The following is a 15,971-nucleotide window of genomic DNA, read 5'->3' on the forward strand; positions in this document are numbered from 1 at the left end:
GAGAGCCCCTGAGTTCTGGTGGTAGAACGGGCCTTGTGATAGAAGATCGGGGTGGTCGGGGAGACGCCAGGGGGCGTCTACTGTAAGTTGTACGATGTCGGTGTACCATGTACGTCTGGGCCAGTCCGATGCGATTAGGATGGTTGGAACTTCCTCTTGCTTGATCTTCCTCACCACCCTGGATATCAGGGGGAAAGGTGGAAAATGTACAGAAGCTGGAACTGGGTCCAGTCCTGAACCAGAGCGTCTGCTCCGAGCGACCGCGGATCGTGTGCTCTGGCCATGAAGTTGGAGACCTTGGCATTGAAGTGGGATTCCATTAGGCACATCCGGGGTCCCCCAGCGATGGCAAATCTGGCGAAAAATTTCGGGATGGAGAGACCACTCTCCCGTGTCTATTTCTTGTCGGCTGAGGAAGTCTGCTTCCCAGTTGTCCACACCTGGAATGTGGACCGCCGAGAGAACCGACCCTGTGTCCTCTGCCCAGTGGAGGATATGACTTCTTGCATCGCCTGGGTACTGCGGGTCCCCCCTTGGTGATTCACATATGCCACAGCCGTGGCATTGTCCGACTGTATTCTGATGTGAGAGGCTGCTAGTAAGTGATGAAAGGCTCTCAATCTCAGGAGAATGGCACGAATTTCCAGGATGTTGATGGGCATGGTCGCTTCCACTGGGGACCACTTATCCTGTGCCCTGTGGTGTAGATGCACTGCACCCCAACCCATCAGGCTCGCATCGGTGGTCAGAACCATTCATTGACCTGTGAGAAAGGATTTCCCCTTTGCTAGCGAGGTTGGCTTGAGCCACCAGTGCAGGGACCTCTTGGTTGACGTTAGCCGGAACTCCCTGTCGAGAGAGAAAGGGTTTTTGTCCCAGGACTTGAGGATGGCTAGTTGGAGATCCCTGAGGCGAAACTGGGCAAATGGGACGGCTGCTATTGCTGCCCCCATCCTGCTGAGGACTCTTCATGGCAAACCGGAGATCGAGGGGGTTTGCGGAGGAGGGTGCGAACTCCTAGGCGAAGAGCCAGTGCCTTGCCTTGGGAAGGAGCACTAGACCCCTGGAGGTGTTGAATAGCATTCCGAGGAAGGTCAGAGAATGACTTGGGGTTGGTGATGACTTTTGTAAGTTGACTAACCAGCCCATGCGACTCAGTGTCGATTGTGATTGAGATGCTGAGCTTGTAGTCCTTGAAGGTGGGAGCCTTGATGAGTAGATCGTCCAAGTATGGAATGACTACTATGCCTCTGGAGAGCAGGACGTCCATGATGGCTGCCATGACTTCGGTAAACACTCTGGGAGCCGTGGCGAGTCCGAACGGGAGAGCCACGAACTGGTAGTGGTCCTGGTCGATTGCGAACCTGAGAAACCTCTGATAGGCAGGTGCAATCGGTAAATGCAGGTATGCGTCTTGTATGTCTATGGAGGCGAGATATTCTCCCTTCTCCATGGATGCAATGATGGACCGAAGAGACTCCATGCGGAAGTGACGGACCCGTACATATTTGTTGAGTTGTTTTAGGTCCAATATGGGCCGCACACTGCCTCCTTTCTTGGGGACTACGAATAGATTGGAGTAGAACCCTCGGAAGCGCACGGCCGTGGGGACCGGTACTATGACTCCTGCTTGAAGAAGCGAGGAGACCGCTTGTCAGAAGGCACAAGCCTTGGCCGGTGGTTTTGGGGGGACAGAAAGGAAGAATCGGTCCGGTGGGTTGGAGGTGAACTCTATCTTGTATCCCGAAGACACTAGTTCCCTGACCCACCTGTCTTCTGTAATAGGCAGCCAGACTTGATGAAAGAGCAAAAGTCGGCCGCCTATGGGTATAGTGTCTTCCTGAGTCCGTGAGTGATGATGAGGAGAAAGTCTGAGATTTTCCTCCTCTGGGCTTAGACTGGGCTGCTTTTGACTGCCAGGTCTTGTCCGACCTTTGCGTCGACCGTGAGTTGTCCCTGCGTTGGGAACGGTTAATTCCAAAAGGAAACGCTTCTTGTAAGTGCGTTTAAGTTTCAGTTGGGGAAGAGAGGTACTCTTACCCCCGGTGGCGTTGGATATCATCGTGTCAACTGTTCACCAAAAAGTCGCCCACTGAGGTAGGGGGGGTGCATGAGGGACTTCTTTGAGGCTGCGTCCGCTTTCCATTCCCGCAGCCAGAGGATACGCCGAATTGTGATGGCGTTTGATGCCATCCCCGCTACACCCCTTGCTGAATCCAGAGCTGCATGTAATCTGCTACGACTGCTATTTGAACCGCTTGGTTCAGGAGCGGATGCTTGGAGGCCAGCTTGTAAATTTTGGCCCAGGCCAGAATGGCCTTGGCAGCCCAAACTGAAGCGAACGCAGGAGCCAGGGTTGCCCCTGCAGCCTTGAAAATTGAACGAGCCATGCGTTCTACCTGCCGGTCTGCTGCATCCCTGAAGGTTGAGCTATCTGGCAGTGAAAGGAGGGTCTGTGCTGCTAGTCTAGAGACTGGGGGGGGGGTCCACTTTGGGTGGGTCTGTCCATTCCTTGGTATCCTTCTGTGGGAAGGGCTACCTAGCCTCCAGATATTTGCGATTAGCGAATTTTTTCTCAGGCTGTGAAAGCTGCTTTGTAAGGATCGCCTTAAACTCTGGGTGGTTAGAGAAAACCTTAGGCGGCTTCAGAGGTTCTTCAAAGGAAATCTTGTGTTCTGGGGCCTCTGGTGGCGGATCAGAAGTGTCCAGCACCCGATGGATGGAAGAGATTAAGTACTCAACTAGCGCTGTATTGCTAGGAGGGATTGGGATCAGGGACCCTTCCGTTTCCTTGTCTGAGTCGGAGTCACAGATGCCTTCCGAATCCTGTGTATCACTGAGGCGTCCCCTGCTGGGTGAGCTGGGGAGGAGGCCTTCTCTAGTCGTGGATTGCGGAGATCTTCATGGTCTGTCCCTGGAAGGGGACGGTCTAGATCAGAGGTGTCAAACTGCATTCCTCGAGGGCCGCAAACAGGTCATGTTTTCAGGATTTCCTTGTATTGCACAAGGTGCTGGAATCATTCTGTGCAGGTGATTAAATTATCACCTGTGTAATACAAGGAAATCCTGAAAACATGACCTGTTTGCGGCCCTCGAGGAATGCAGTTTGACACCTCTGGTCTAGATGACCTAGAACTATGGTGTCGCTCCCTAGAAGGGGATGACCGTGTGCTATGGGATGACGCAGATGAACGTGACCTATGGGTCCGCTTGCGTCCTGACCTAGACGTGGATGTGCCAGGGTCATCCTGTCCCTGAGTCAAGCTCTCCCTTTGCTGGGTAGCGGTCATAGCCGAGGCATGACTCTGCAGAGCCTGAAGCAATGTGGAGGTTAGGTTATTTATAGACTGCGTCATAGATTGCGACATCTGAGTGACCCATTCCGGCGTGGCATTAGAGACTGAGGCATTAGCAGGGGCCTCTTGGGGCTCTGACACAGTAGTCTGAGTGCAGCCCTGGCAGTGCGGGTACGTGTTGCCACTGGGGAGAGCGGTCCCGCAGGCTGTGCAGAATGCATAATAGCAGTCCTGCCTGGTTCTCTTGGACCTTGAGCCCAGCATAGTGCACAGAGTGCAAAAGGGCTGGCTAGCACCTTACAGGGGTAGCTATGCAGAGGAACCTTAAAGGGAATATGGATTCACAGCCGAGTAAAACAACCCAGCTGTAATCTTACCCCACCAGTTAGCTCCTAGGTCCAGCGCCGAAGAACCACAGTCCTGTGCCTCCCAGAGACTGGCTGGCCTGGTCCTGCTGACCGGGAGATGCAGGGTTAATCCTCGCTGCAGTAGAAATGACAGCTGAGGAGAAGAGGCAGGGAGAGAAGGGGCGGAGAGCTGAGGAAAAAAAAAAAGGCGGCAAGGCTGTGTAAAAGCACGCCCTTTCTGTCTCGATCCGCCCCCTCTGTGACACTGTAGAGTGTCATATTTGTCATCCGGGGGGCGGGCCAGGGAGCGGAGAGGTGGCGGCAGCTTCAGCTAGGCCGAAGCTGCGGCCTAAATTAGATGCCTGATGCCCAGAAAGGCTCCAGGCCAGCAGGGGGTCGGATCTGAACCGGCCCCCCTCGGATTTGAAGGCAGGATAGAGGTGGGGCTATAAGCGGAAGGGGGGGCCCTGTGAGGGGTCCCCCTGAGGCAGCATAGAGCTGGTGCTGCCGCAGATACAGGGGCGCAGGGAGCCCTGTGTTTCTATTGTGCCATTGCTACCTTCACTCCCCCCGGTCCCGTCAGGAGCCCGCAGCTGGGCTGGGGTCCCTGGATGCAGGTGCAGTGTGCTGGCCCATTGCTGGGAGTTGCAGAGTGCTGCCTGTGCAGGCCCTACCTGAGGCGTCTCAACCTAATGCCCCCAGAGGGGGATTAGGGAGGGTGCTGCCGTCACCATCAGGGGGCTTTATCCTCGCCTCGACCCAGAAACCAAAAGGAATTGGGGAAGGAAGGGGGGTCTCGACTTCGAACCAGCACCCGAGGGACTAGGGAAGGAGCGATTTGGGGAAAAAGCCATCTCGACTTCAACCGGGCACCTGTAATAGGTGGCCGAGGAAGGAGCCATGCCGGGAGTCTCACAGGAGACCCACTTTTCTTCATCTGGAATCCGTCTGAAAAAAACGGAGTAAAAAAATCTTAGGTGTGCCTCCTATGCGACACTAAGCAAAAACTGGAGAAGGCTGACGCCATCCAGGGGTGTATACTGCAGAGGAGGAGCCACGGTTAACCTTTTTCAGATTATGCATAGTGTCGCCTCCTAGTGGACAGCAGCATAACACCCATGGTCCTGTGTCCCCCAATGAGGCGACAGAGTAAGCAGCCTTAACATTAGAGCAACGTATTACAACCACAGGTCCATACTCCTTGTAGCCAAAGTGCTACAGAAAACCTACGCCGTCAATAAGTCATAGGCCATGAAAGACATACTGATAGGGAATTTAGATTGCGAGCAATGTGTGCAAACTGTAAAGTGCTGCGGAATATGTTGGCGCTATATAAATAAAAGATTATTATTATGGCTTCCTGGTTCTGCAAGCTAACAAAAGGAGCTGCCACGCAGTTCTGGGTACACTAGGCATACACACGCCCACGGGCTATTTTCATTGGCAAGAACGTCTCCAGAATTTTTGATGCTGTCGATTTAGCACAACAAAATACAGCTCATTTTACAATGAGCAAGTGCTCAATTACCTTGATGGTGGCAATATGGAAGGGAGTAGCTATTCCAAACACAGGCATAATCACAGTCTCATATTTTTTGTCTATGTAAATCTTCATCTCCCGAATTTCAGGCTCTTTTGGAATTTGAGATGTGTTTTTGTATGAAACGTTAGACTTGCGAGCCCTGGGTGAAGAAAAAACTATTATTAACAGTGAATGTTACAGCATAAAACAATACAGTGAGATTGGTTAAAGGGAACCTGTCACCCCCAAAATGGAAGATGAGCTAAGGCCAACAGCATCAGGGGCTTATCTACAGCATTCTGGAATGCTGTAGATAAGCCCCTGATGTAACCTGAAAGATGAGAAAAAGGGGTTAGATTATACTCACCTGGGAGGGCGGTCCGATCCAATGGGCGTCACAGTCCGGCCCGGGGCCCCCTATCTTCATACGATGACGTCCTCTTCTTGTCTTCACGCTGCGGCTCCGGCACAGGCGTACTTTGTCCTGTTGAAGGTAGAGCAAAGTACTGCAGTGCTGGGCCTCTCTGACCTTTCCCGGCGCCTGCGCACTGCACTACTTTGCTCTGCCCTCAACAGGGCAGACAAAATAAGCCTGCGCCGGAGCATGAATACAAGAAGAGGACCTCATCGTCCCGGACCGCGACGCCCATCGGACCCGACCGCAGCGGGACCGCCCCCTGGGTGAGGATAATCTAACCTCTTTTTCTCATCTTTCAGGATACATCGGGGGCTTATCTACAGCATTACAGAATGCTGTAGATAAGCCCCTGATGCTGATGGGCTTCGCTCATCTTCGATTTTGGGGCCGACCGGTTCCCTTTAAGATAGGGACTCACTTCTGCGCCTGCTGCTCGCCCTTCTGTTCCGTTAGCCTTCTCCGTGCCTCATCATGCAACTGTGAAGCCAGCTCTTTCTGATGAGTCCGGCGCTTCTCCTCTGCCGTCATTTCATTCTTTGGAAGAAAACAGCAGTGAATCAGTCAAGAATAGCACAAATAAGGAAAACAAAAACAAAGACAACCCATGAAACCTTCCAAGTTTATAGCTGATTCACCAGTCAAATACAGAACATACTCTAGTTCTTTCCGTAAGCAGTGCTGCAGCTCGAGATCCTCGGTCAAGAAGATCCTCAGCTTCGTCCTTTTCTTCCTCCTCCTCTTCATCTTCATTCTGACAAGACAGATCAGTAATTATACGGTGCTGTGCTTGGACTAGGATTACACATACTCATAAGTTTTAAAAACAGTCAAAAGAAACAGAATCTTAGGATTTTAGCCAAGTTACCTTTAAGAAGATTCCAACATTCTTCACTTTTTTCTTAACACCAGTAAGAATAGTTGCTGGTCCCTCCTAAGGAAAATTTACAGGGAGAAAAAAAAATTACCATACTATTAAAATATCAGCAAAACAACGGATAAGGTTTTTTAGGGCACTTCTTATAACCTGTCCCACAAGTATACCTCATTAACCAGCACTGTGTCGCCAATAAACAAGGCGTAGGTCTTCTCTTCTTGCTTCTTCCCTTCTTTCTTGGTGAGGTCTGACAGGCCCAAGTGAACACTGAACACCATTCCTAAAATAAGAAATTAATGGTCATGGAAAATAAATTATCTTTTTGGTGACCAAGATCATTTCACCCTGATAATGTTGGACTTGTACCTTTCTTCAGTTTGTACTGATTCTTGCTATTTAATACAAGAGATCCTTCCCGAAACTCTATTCCCATTGCAAAACTGGAAAGACAGAATAAAAAGGAGGCACCAGATGTTACCAAGAAGCAGGTTTTCTGCCGCATGCAATATTAAAGGGAACCTGTCACCCCCAAAATGGAAGAGGAGTTAAGCCCACCGGCATCCGGGGCTTATCTACAGCATTCTGTAATGCTGTAGATAAGCCCCGAATGCTGGTGGGCTTAGCTCATCTTCCATTTTAGGGGTGACAGGTTCCCTTTAAGCACAAGTGCTGCACCTACCCCAGGTTCTTGGTGATCTTGCTCATTAGATCTGGCTTCTGCTTCTTCACTTGATCCATAATGGCTTGGTAGATTTCACTTATTTTTGCACCTGGTGTTAACAACAACGATAATTATGATCTATTCTCAGACTCCGTTCACATAAAAATTTAGAACAAGTCAGTGTATAGATCCGGAAAGCTTCTGAAGAATTCCCCCAAAATTAATCATTGGACCCCAGATGGCAAATATGAAAACTCCCGTTGCATGGATAGTTAGTGAAGTATACCAAGCATTGGAGGTAATTTCACAATATGTGACGGATCAGAACCTTCACCTATAGAAGTGTGCTAGCCGAGGTCAGAGGTCGGCCATCCTTTAAGCAGGAGCTATGAAGCCCATTATAGGGGTCATGGCCCTTCTGGAAAATGTCCAAATTATAACTCATTAAGCACTTACCATGCTTTAACTCCTTGCACAAATCATCTTGCATCTGGAGCAAAAAGTTGTAATTTTCCTGCATTTCCTGTGATGGATCCACCATGAGAGTTCGCACTAAATTGGAGCAGTATGACTTGTAGCGGACGCCCATGGCACATGTGATTGCCCCAAAGTGTACGTGGTTTTTGTCACTGCAAGCAGAAATACAAATGAGACGAGACATCTATCAGAGTTCCAGCGCTTTTACTGTACTAGGAGTGAGAACCAACCTGACCACACTGAATTTTAGATTATAATTGCCCCCACTCTGGATTATGGGAGGATAGCACATTTCAATGGTGGACGGATCTGTCCCACCTAAATACTTCTTATCTTCTATGGCTTTCTCCACAGACTCCGCTAGCTTGCTGTGCCGTACTTTCTAGAATGAGAGCCAAAAATAAAAGGTTTTATGCATTTTATTCAGAAGAGATGTTGGTTCGGAAGAGGTGGTGGTCCGACCACTGGGGCACACAAACTGGCATAACAGTGAACTTTGATTCCCATTAGAATGGGGCAGAATCTTGTATGGTCAACTACAGCTCCATTCATTCTCTATGGGGCCCTGAGCTTGGCTTTTCCCTACAGCTTCATAGAGAATGAATGGAGTGCCGCTCCATTTTGTAACAAGGATAAACGTGCCGCTTCAGGGATGAAATTACCCTGTTCTGCCAATTGGCGTGGGTCCCAGCACTCAGACCTCCACTGATCAATAGGCGGAGGATGTCCAATGAAACATGTTAACTGTACTAAACATGGAGCATTTTATTACCTCATCAGCATCCACAATCTCCATGACACGCTCCTTGAAGAACTTGTTAAAGACGTCAGCGGTAATGGTGGCTGCTTTTTTAATAAGGTTTAGTTCGCCCTCCTCTTTTACAGCAACTGTGTAGGCCACTGCAGCGCTGATATCAGCCTAATGGACAAGAAGAGACTCAAGAAGGGTCCTAGGGTCATTTCTTCACGGTTACAACACTAGCATGAAGTGCTTGGTCAGAAAACGTCTGTGCGACCTGTATATGGCCCAACTGGCACATAAGCTACCGATTCTGGCAACATCTCCTGGAGATTTCCTTTATTACCAAAGCCAATATAGACATTACAACTTCTGATGATACTGAGCACAATAAAGTCTCTGCCCAACATACCCCATCCTTTATGGGATATTTTTAAAATATGTTTTTGACATGTGTATCTTAGGGTAGGATCGCGTGAATGTTGCAAAAATAAAAAAAAAGCTCAACTGCACAACTGCACTGCTCCACTGACTACCATTGGCCAACCACTCTCCGTTTTCCCCACAAATCGCAATAGGACCGAAAATACAGTTGTGTGAGTGAACCATTACAGCAAGTCATGCCAAAAAAAAAAAAAAAAACACCAACATCCAGTCACATTGAATATAATCACTTGTATAGAAGTGTTTTCTGGGCATGATGTGATCTGGGCAAAAGTCACTGTGAAGAGAGAGGGAGGAGGTGAGCTGTACCATCACCTACAGTGTTTGGAGGATCCGGTCACCGTAATCCTGCTTGTCTTGGCACAAAAAACAACATACTGCCCTGAATAAAGAAATAAAGCCGTGCACAGCTCAGTCCAGTGAGATTAACCTCTTTACTGCCCATAAAACAGTGTGCAGCAGGAAAGACAAGCTCTTACCTTGTCAAAGCCTTCTTTATTCAGGCAGTCGTACCAGCTTTTCATGAAGTCGCCTGGGAACTTGTCCTTGCTAAAAACACCAATTCGCTTTCCTTTCTTGCTCCCTCGGATTGCCTCGAGCATTTTGTCGAAGTTTGCCTTGTTACCCTCATTTTGCTGCAGAGAAATGCACATTTTTAGAAACAGACTGCCATACAAGCTTACAAACAGGACATTAATGCGAGATTTTCTTCAAAACATATGCCCTCACCACATTTAAAGGGAATCTGTCACCCCTTGGATGCTTTTAGGCTATTACTATGGGCATACAGGTAATAGAATGGTTAAACCAGTCTCACCTGTATGCCTCATAGCTGCGGTGTGTTGAGGAATGCACTCTTAATCTGTTGATGACTTCTTCCAGTCTTCGGGGCGAGCGGTGCCTGGAAGAAATCTCTGCCTCATCTACATTGCAATAGCATCCCCTCCCGTGTATATCACACTGCCGTGTGACGTGCAGTTGTGGCGCTGTTATCCCGCACATGCGCCATGCACCCGCGCGGTTATGGTACCTTATCCACCGTTCTCTGGGCAGCGTCTTCATCCTCCTTCTGCGCAGTGCAGTGACTCACCAGCGCCTGCACAGAAGAAGGATGAAGCTTGTATGGTAATATCCGTCAGGAGAGTTCCATCTAAAGTCAGTTAACTTCAATGAAGGCTAAAAATGAAACACTGGACTGCCCATGACCTCCTGTAGACTAATTGAGTCTATCTAATAGAGACATACTCCACAGCAAAGGAGGTGAAAGAGTCCGGAGTTTAGTATTTTAGACTGCTTGAGTCCTGTTTTTCAGGGGTTCAGATGGAAGACCACCAGAGTCATGAACATGGACCAAGACGTCAATCTGTCTACCTCAGATTGGGAGTCAGAACCTAAGACATAACCCATTGTGGCTGTAATATGTATCACTTTGTCCGCACACAGGAGGTATTAGAAACATCCCCATAAGACTATTTCCCTGCAGAATTTCTTTGTGGAAAAGATGCAGATTCAGTGAAACGACAAAGCCGCCACTATAGTGGAAAACCAGTCCACTGTGTATTCTCAGCATGGGAACATACACTATGTAAGAGCCCTCTAAAGTGTTAAAGAGTGGGATAAAATATAAAAAGTAGGCAACTGACAAGGTTTTGTTAATTGTCATATTAAAGAGTTTCAGGCTTTTAAGACCAAAAGTGATCTCAATCCAATGCCGACTACGGAGAAGGAAACATGGGGCCGCAATACACAAAGCTGAATGGCTGGTGACATCTACAGAACAACCCTCCTGCCCAAACACATCACCCAGCCATCATCACCTATGGCATTTCACTTCATCACTTCCATTATTTGAGTGGCCACTCAAGGACTAATATGCCCACTAACTTATTACTTGCAGCTTTGGGCAGTAACCCGCCATGATACGACCCCCTGCTGTTCAGTGCAGCTGTATGATCGTTCCATATATCACCCCTTAACTCCGAGAGAAAGCATTCAGTTGCCTCAATATAAAAGTCCATCAAGGCGGAGATGTTTGTTAATTTGGGGCAGCAAATTACCCCAATAGCACAGAAGCAGTAAAAGCTCCCCATGTCGTGGCCCAGCGATAATCAGGCCCAATGTCCCCACAACTGATGGTTCTGTTCAGTGGGGTCTACTGCATCCATGGCCTGACACTTACCATATCCATTAGATGGCTGTCGGACCAACTCAGCCAACACTCCCTTAGTAGCACTCGTCCGGCCGGGCACACCTGTGCTCTCTGAGAGAGCCACCAGCTGACATGTCGGCCGACAGCCTGTCTCCGGGAGTCCAATATTGGACACATGCAAGATTGACACCTCTCCCCGGCACACCCATATACAGACCGTTGGCCGATCCCATGAATATCAGCAGACTCCAGCAAAATTAGTGTGATGGGCATGGGGCCCATAGTGGCAGCATGGAACCTGCATGGACCTCGGTGTGAAGTAGGACACGTACCTTCTCCCGGACCAGCAGTGTGATTGCTGGGGTGCCATTAGCGTTCTCATTGCCTTTTGTGTTTGCAATCTGCTTTAGAAACTCCACTTTTTTCTTGCTGGCCATGAAGAGAATTTTCTCGTCGCAGAAAACCATTATCATGTCTGTTAACTCATAGCCAAAAAGCCAGGTCTAACAAAAGCAGAAAAACACAAAAAAACACTCAAAACTTTAGATCATACTGCAAAAAAGAGACAGACATTGTACAAAGTGGCCCTCACCTGCAGGGCGGTGGACTTGGCGTACACGATCTCCTCGTCCACTCCCACCGACACCACGATGGCATCCACATTAGAGAAGTCATCTTCACCTTTCTGAAAAAGAAAATTAGTATCAGCCATAGGGACAAAACATCTGCTGGGAGTGACACAGGATGTCATGGCCGCCTCAGCCATGGGGACAAAACATCTGCTGGGAGTGACACAGGATGTCATGGCCGCCTCAGCCTGGGACTGACAAGATGTCATGGCCACCTCAGCCATAGGGACAAAACATCTGCTGGGAGTGACACAAGATGTCATGGCCGCCTCAGCCATAGGGACAAAACATCTGCTGGGAGTGACACAAGATGTCATGGCCGCCTCAGCCATAGGGACAAAACATCTGCTGGGAGTGACACAGGATGTCATGGCCGCCTCAGCCATGGGGACAAAACATCTGCTGGGAGTGACACAGGATGTCATGGCCGCCTCAGCCATGGGGACAAAACATCTGCTGGGAGTGACACAGGATGTCATAGCCGCCTCAGCCATGGGGACAAAACATCTGCTGGGAGTGACACAGGATGTCATGGCCACCTCAGCTATAGGGACAAAACATCTGCTGGGAGTGACACAGGATGTCATGGCCGCCTCAGCCATAGGGACAAAACATCTGCTGGGAGTGACACAAAATGTCATGGCCGCCTCAGTTAGTCAGCTACACTCATTCACTGCCAGAAGCCACATGCTCCCGGGGGCAGCATCAGTATTAGCATGGCAACTCATCATAGGCTACGCCAGACAATAGTAATCACTAGTAGTGGGTCAGACTAGAACCCATGGCCACAGCGTTGTAGGGCACCTGTGCTAACCACTAGGCTACCGGGCAGCCCTGCCGATCTGTCTGCACAGCCTCCAGGAGACCATTGGATGGGGTTGGCAGGGGCTGCACGGCCACTCTGGAATATCAGACATATTACTGACATCTATGGAGAGAAACGGGAGGAACGTCTTATGGGAGGGAAAAATCACTAAGAAAACAAGAAGCAACAGCAGGAAACAGTACAGATGCCTGGCACAGTGTACCCGCCTCCACACGCTAGGGTGCCCCCAGAATCACTGCTGGTAGTGAGCAGAGGTACCGGACAGGCCTCAGTGCCACCCCACAGACAGTGCCCACTACCCTATACCACAGAAGGTGCCATATTAGACAGAGGGTGCCCCCGGAATCACTGCTGCTAGTGAGCGGAGGTACCGGACGGGCCGCAGTGCCACCCCACAGACAGTGCGCACCACCCCACACCACAGAGGGTGCCATATTAGACAGAGGGTGCCCCCGGAATCACTGCTGCTAGTGAGCGGAAGTACCGGACGGGCCGCAGTGCCACCCCACAGACAGTGCCTACCACCCCACACCACAGAGGGTGCCATATTAGACAGAGGGTGCCCCCGGAATCACTGCTGCTAGTGAGTGGAGGTACCGGACGGGCCGCAGTGCCACCCCACAGACAGTGCCCACCACCCCACACCACAGAGGGTGCCATATTAGACAGAGGGTGCCCCCGGAATCACTGCTGCTAGTGAGCGGAAGTACCGGACGGGCCGCAGTGCCACCCCACAGACAGTGCCCACCACCCCACACCACAGAGGGTGCCATATTAGACAGAGGGTGCCCCCGGAATCACTGCTGCTAGTGAGCGGAGGTACCGGACGGGCCGCAGTGCCACCCCACAGACAGTGCCTACCACCCCACACCACAGAGGGTGCCATATTAGACAGAGGGTGCCCCCGGAATCACTGCTGCTAGTGAGCGGAAGTACCGGACGGGCCGCAGTGCCACCCCACAGACAGTGCCCACCACCCCACACCACAGAGGGTGCCATATTAGACAGAGGGTGCCCCCGGAATCACTGCTGCTAGTGAGCGGAGGTACCGGACGGGCCGCAGTGCCACCCCACAGACAGTGCCTACCACCCCACACCACAGAGGGTGCCATATTAGACAGAGGGTGCCCCCGGAATCACTGCTGCTAGTGAGCGGAAGTACCGGACGGGCCGCAGTGCCACCCCACAGACAGTGCCCACCACCCCACACCACAGAGGGTGCCATATTAGACAGAGGGTGCCCCCGGAATCACTGCTGCTAGTGAGTGGAGGTACCGGACGGGCCGCAGTGCCACCCCACAGACAGTGCCCACCACCCCACACCACAGAGGGTGCCATATTAGACAGAGGGTGCCCCCGGAATCACTGCTGCTAGTGAGCGGAAGTACCAGACGGGCCGCAGTGCCACCCCACAGACAGTGCCTACCACCCCACACCACAGAGGGTGCCATATTAGACAGAGGGTGCCCCCGGAATCACTGCTGCTAGTGAGTGGAGGTACCGGACGGGCCGCAGTGCCACCCCACATACAGTGCCCACCACCCCACACCACAGAGGGTGCCATATTAGACAGAGGGTGCCCCCGGAATCACTGCTGCTAGTGAGCGGAAGTACCGGACGGGCCGCAGTGCCACCCCACAGACAGTGCCCACCACCCCACCCCACAGAGGGTGCCATATTAGACAGAGTGCCCCCGGAATCACTGCTGCTAGTGAGTGGAGGTACCGGACGGGCCGCAGTGCCACCCCAGACAGTGCCCACCACCCCACACCACAGAGGGTGCCCCCTACGAGGTCGGCCCTGGCACATGTGGGCAGATAACGAATATCGGGACACATGGAAACTTTATTAACCCCTCGCTGGTAGGCTGGCCAGCTCCTCTGGGGCATCAGCCCGGGCATGAGGTGTATATAACGTATACCCCGTATATACACGGGTCTGTCCTCGGCCACACGCGGGCACAGGGCCGCACACGTGACCCGGCAGGTGATAGCACGCAGTGATGGAGGATCGGGCAGAGCGGGAGCCCACAGGACCGGAGCCACACGCCGCCATTCATCACCTTCCAGTTTCCGTACAGACGCTTGATTCGCCGGTAATAGGCCTCCTTATCCAGGCTGATCGCCATCCTCGTCCTGTGCCCCCTCCCGGAGCAGGCCGGGCTTCCCGCGTGTCTTTCCTAATCTCCTGGCCGGGGTAGCTCGCAGTCCGTTGGGGAGGATTCCGGGAAACACCGCGGGCTGGGCGATGGCCTGCGCGGGCTTCTAGCTCCGAACGCACAAACGATGGCACGTAGAGCGGGAAATCCCGAGCTGCTAGAGAGAACCGGGGGCGGAGAGAAAAGACAGACTGAGGCGGAGAGCAGCGGCCACAGCGCCCCCTGCCGCCGGATATGCGCATCTATTGACTGCTGTGTGAATCTCAGCGGAGAATGACCGGAGATGTCACTGCCGGCTGCACCGAGGCCTCCCCGGTTCTATCCGGCATCACCGGCTGTCATTTAGGATTAGAAAATATACAGCACGAGATCTACTAATCCTGCTGCAAAGTGGAGCAGGCGCCCTAACCAATCAGCTCACGTCTTTCATCTTCGGCGTGCCTTAGTAAGATGAGAGCTGTAATCTGATTGGCTGCTGCAGGCATCTTCCTCACGTGTATTATTCACTAGTTTTGGGTTGTCCGGAATTACAAAAACATGGCTGCTGTCTTTTCCAGTGTCTCACACCTGGCCAGAAGTTTTATTAGGGACCGCAGCCCAGCCAGTGAGTGGAGCTGAGCTGCAGTACCAGGGGTGACACTTTTTTTCTGACAGTTTTTTAATATGTTTTTCTTCTCATGGTCAACCCCTTTAAATCTCTCAGAGACTCCAAAAATGGAAATGTTGTGTGGTCACTGTGTAAAATATCTAAGCGCCATACACTAAATAGCAATGCCCACTGAACTTGGCTTTCCTATACGCCACCTTAGGCCGTAGTCGCAGCGCTGTATAACACGGCCGAACGCTATGTGATAAAGCATCGGATAACACTCGGCCTAGTGATAGGTCATTGGTATATCGCATCCGATGCCATACTCTGGTGTCCAGAACGTTCACAGCGTGGATATCTGAGGTGTTGGGTGTCTGTCGGGGTATGTGCACACGCTGCGGATCCGCAGCAGTTTCCCATGAGTTTACAGTACAATGTAAACCTATGGGAAACAAAAAACGCTGTGCACATGCTGCAGAAAAAAACGTGCGGAAACGCAGCGGTTTACATTCCGCAGCGTGTCACTTTCTGCAGATTCCGCAGCAGTTTTACATCTGCTCCAATAGAAAACCGCAGTTGTAAAACCACAGTGAAATCCGCAGAAAAACTGAGGTAAATCCGCAGCAAAAACGCAGCGTTTTTGCCCTGCAGATTTATCAAATCCACTGTGGAAAAATCCGCAGTGGACCATTATACGTGGGCACATAGCCTAAGGGGTGCAGCATACCTCCCATCTTTTGGAGATCAGATGTGGCGTGCGTAGCGGCAAATTTTGGCCACAACCAGTTACCATTTCTTTCTCCCCTATCAGGGGGCGATGGCAGAGAGGGACATTCAGCAGG

The 15,971-nt window shown here is 51.1% G+C and overlaps 1 protein-coding gene and 1 non-coding gene across 2 annotated transcripts in view; both read right to left on the minus strand.

Moving 5' to 3' along the window:
- Positions 1 to 14,974, minus strand: part of SUPT16H (SPT16 homolog, facilitates chromatin remodeling subunit) — a 32,110-nt gene extending 17,136 nt beyond the window's left edge. The window contains exons 1-14 of the mRNA XM_069761216.1: positions 14,445 to 14,974; positions 11,520 to 11,612; positions 11,260 to 11,430; positions 9,258 to 9,413; positions 8,368 to 8,514; positions 7,826 to 7,977; positions 7,575 to 7,747; positions 7,137 to 7,227; positions 6,824 to 6,897; positions 6,625 to 6,737; positions 6,449 to 6,514; positions 6,239 to 6,334; positions 6,002 to 6,117; positions 5,172 to 5,325 (exon numbers count right to left, since the gene is read on the minus strand). Of these exons, the coding sequence (XP_069617317.1) occupies positions 5,172 to 5,325; positions 6,002 to 6,117; positions 6,239 to 6,334; positions 6,449 to 6,514; positions 6,625 to 6,737; positions 6,824 to 6,897; positions 7,137 to 7,227; positions 7,575 to 7,747; positions 7,826 to 7,977; positions 8,368 to 8,514; positions 9,258 to 9,413; positions 11,260 to 11,430; positions 11,520 to 11,612; positions 14,445 to 14,510 (1,668 nt within the window). The 5' untranslated portion in view covers positions 14,511 to 14,974. The remainder of the gene's footprint in view (positions 1 to 5,171; positions 5,326 to 6,001; positions 6,118 to 6,238; positions 6,335 to 6,448; positions 6,515 to 6,624; positions 6,738 to 6,823; positions 6,898 to 7,136; positions 7,228 to 7,574; positions 7,748 to 7,825; positions 7,978 to 8,367; positions 8,515 to 9,257; positions 9,414 to 11,259; positions 11,431 to 11,519; positions 11,613 to 14,444) is intronic.
- On the minus strand, positions 12,237 to 12,292 carry LOC138660503 (small nucleolar RNA U6-53/MBII-28). The gene has a single exon (XR_011317894.1). It is a non-coding gene; the product is annotated as a small nucleolar RNA U6-53/MBII-28 (small nucleolar RNA).
- Positions 14,975 to 15,971: the final 997 nt, after the last annotated feature.

Source organism: Ranitomeya imitator, chromosome 1 (assembly GCF_032444005.1).
Source record: "Ranitomeya imitator isolate aRanImi1 chromosome 1, aRanImi1.pri, whole genome shotgun sequence".
In the NCBI taxonomy this organism is placed as follows: Eukaryota; Metazoa; Chordata; class Amphibia; order Anura; family Dendrobatidae; genus Ranitomeya; species Ranitomeya imitator.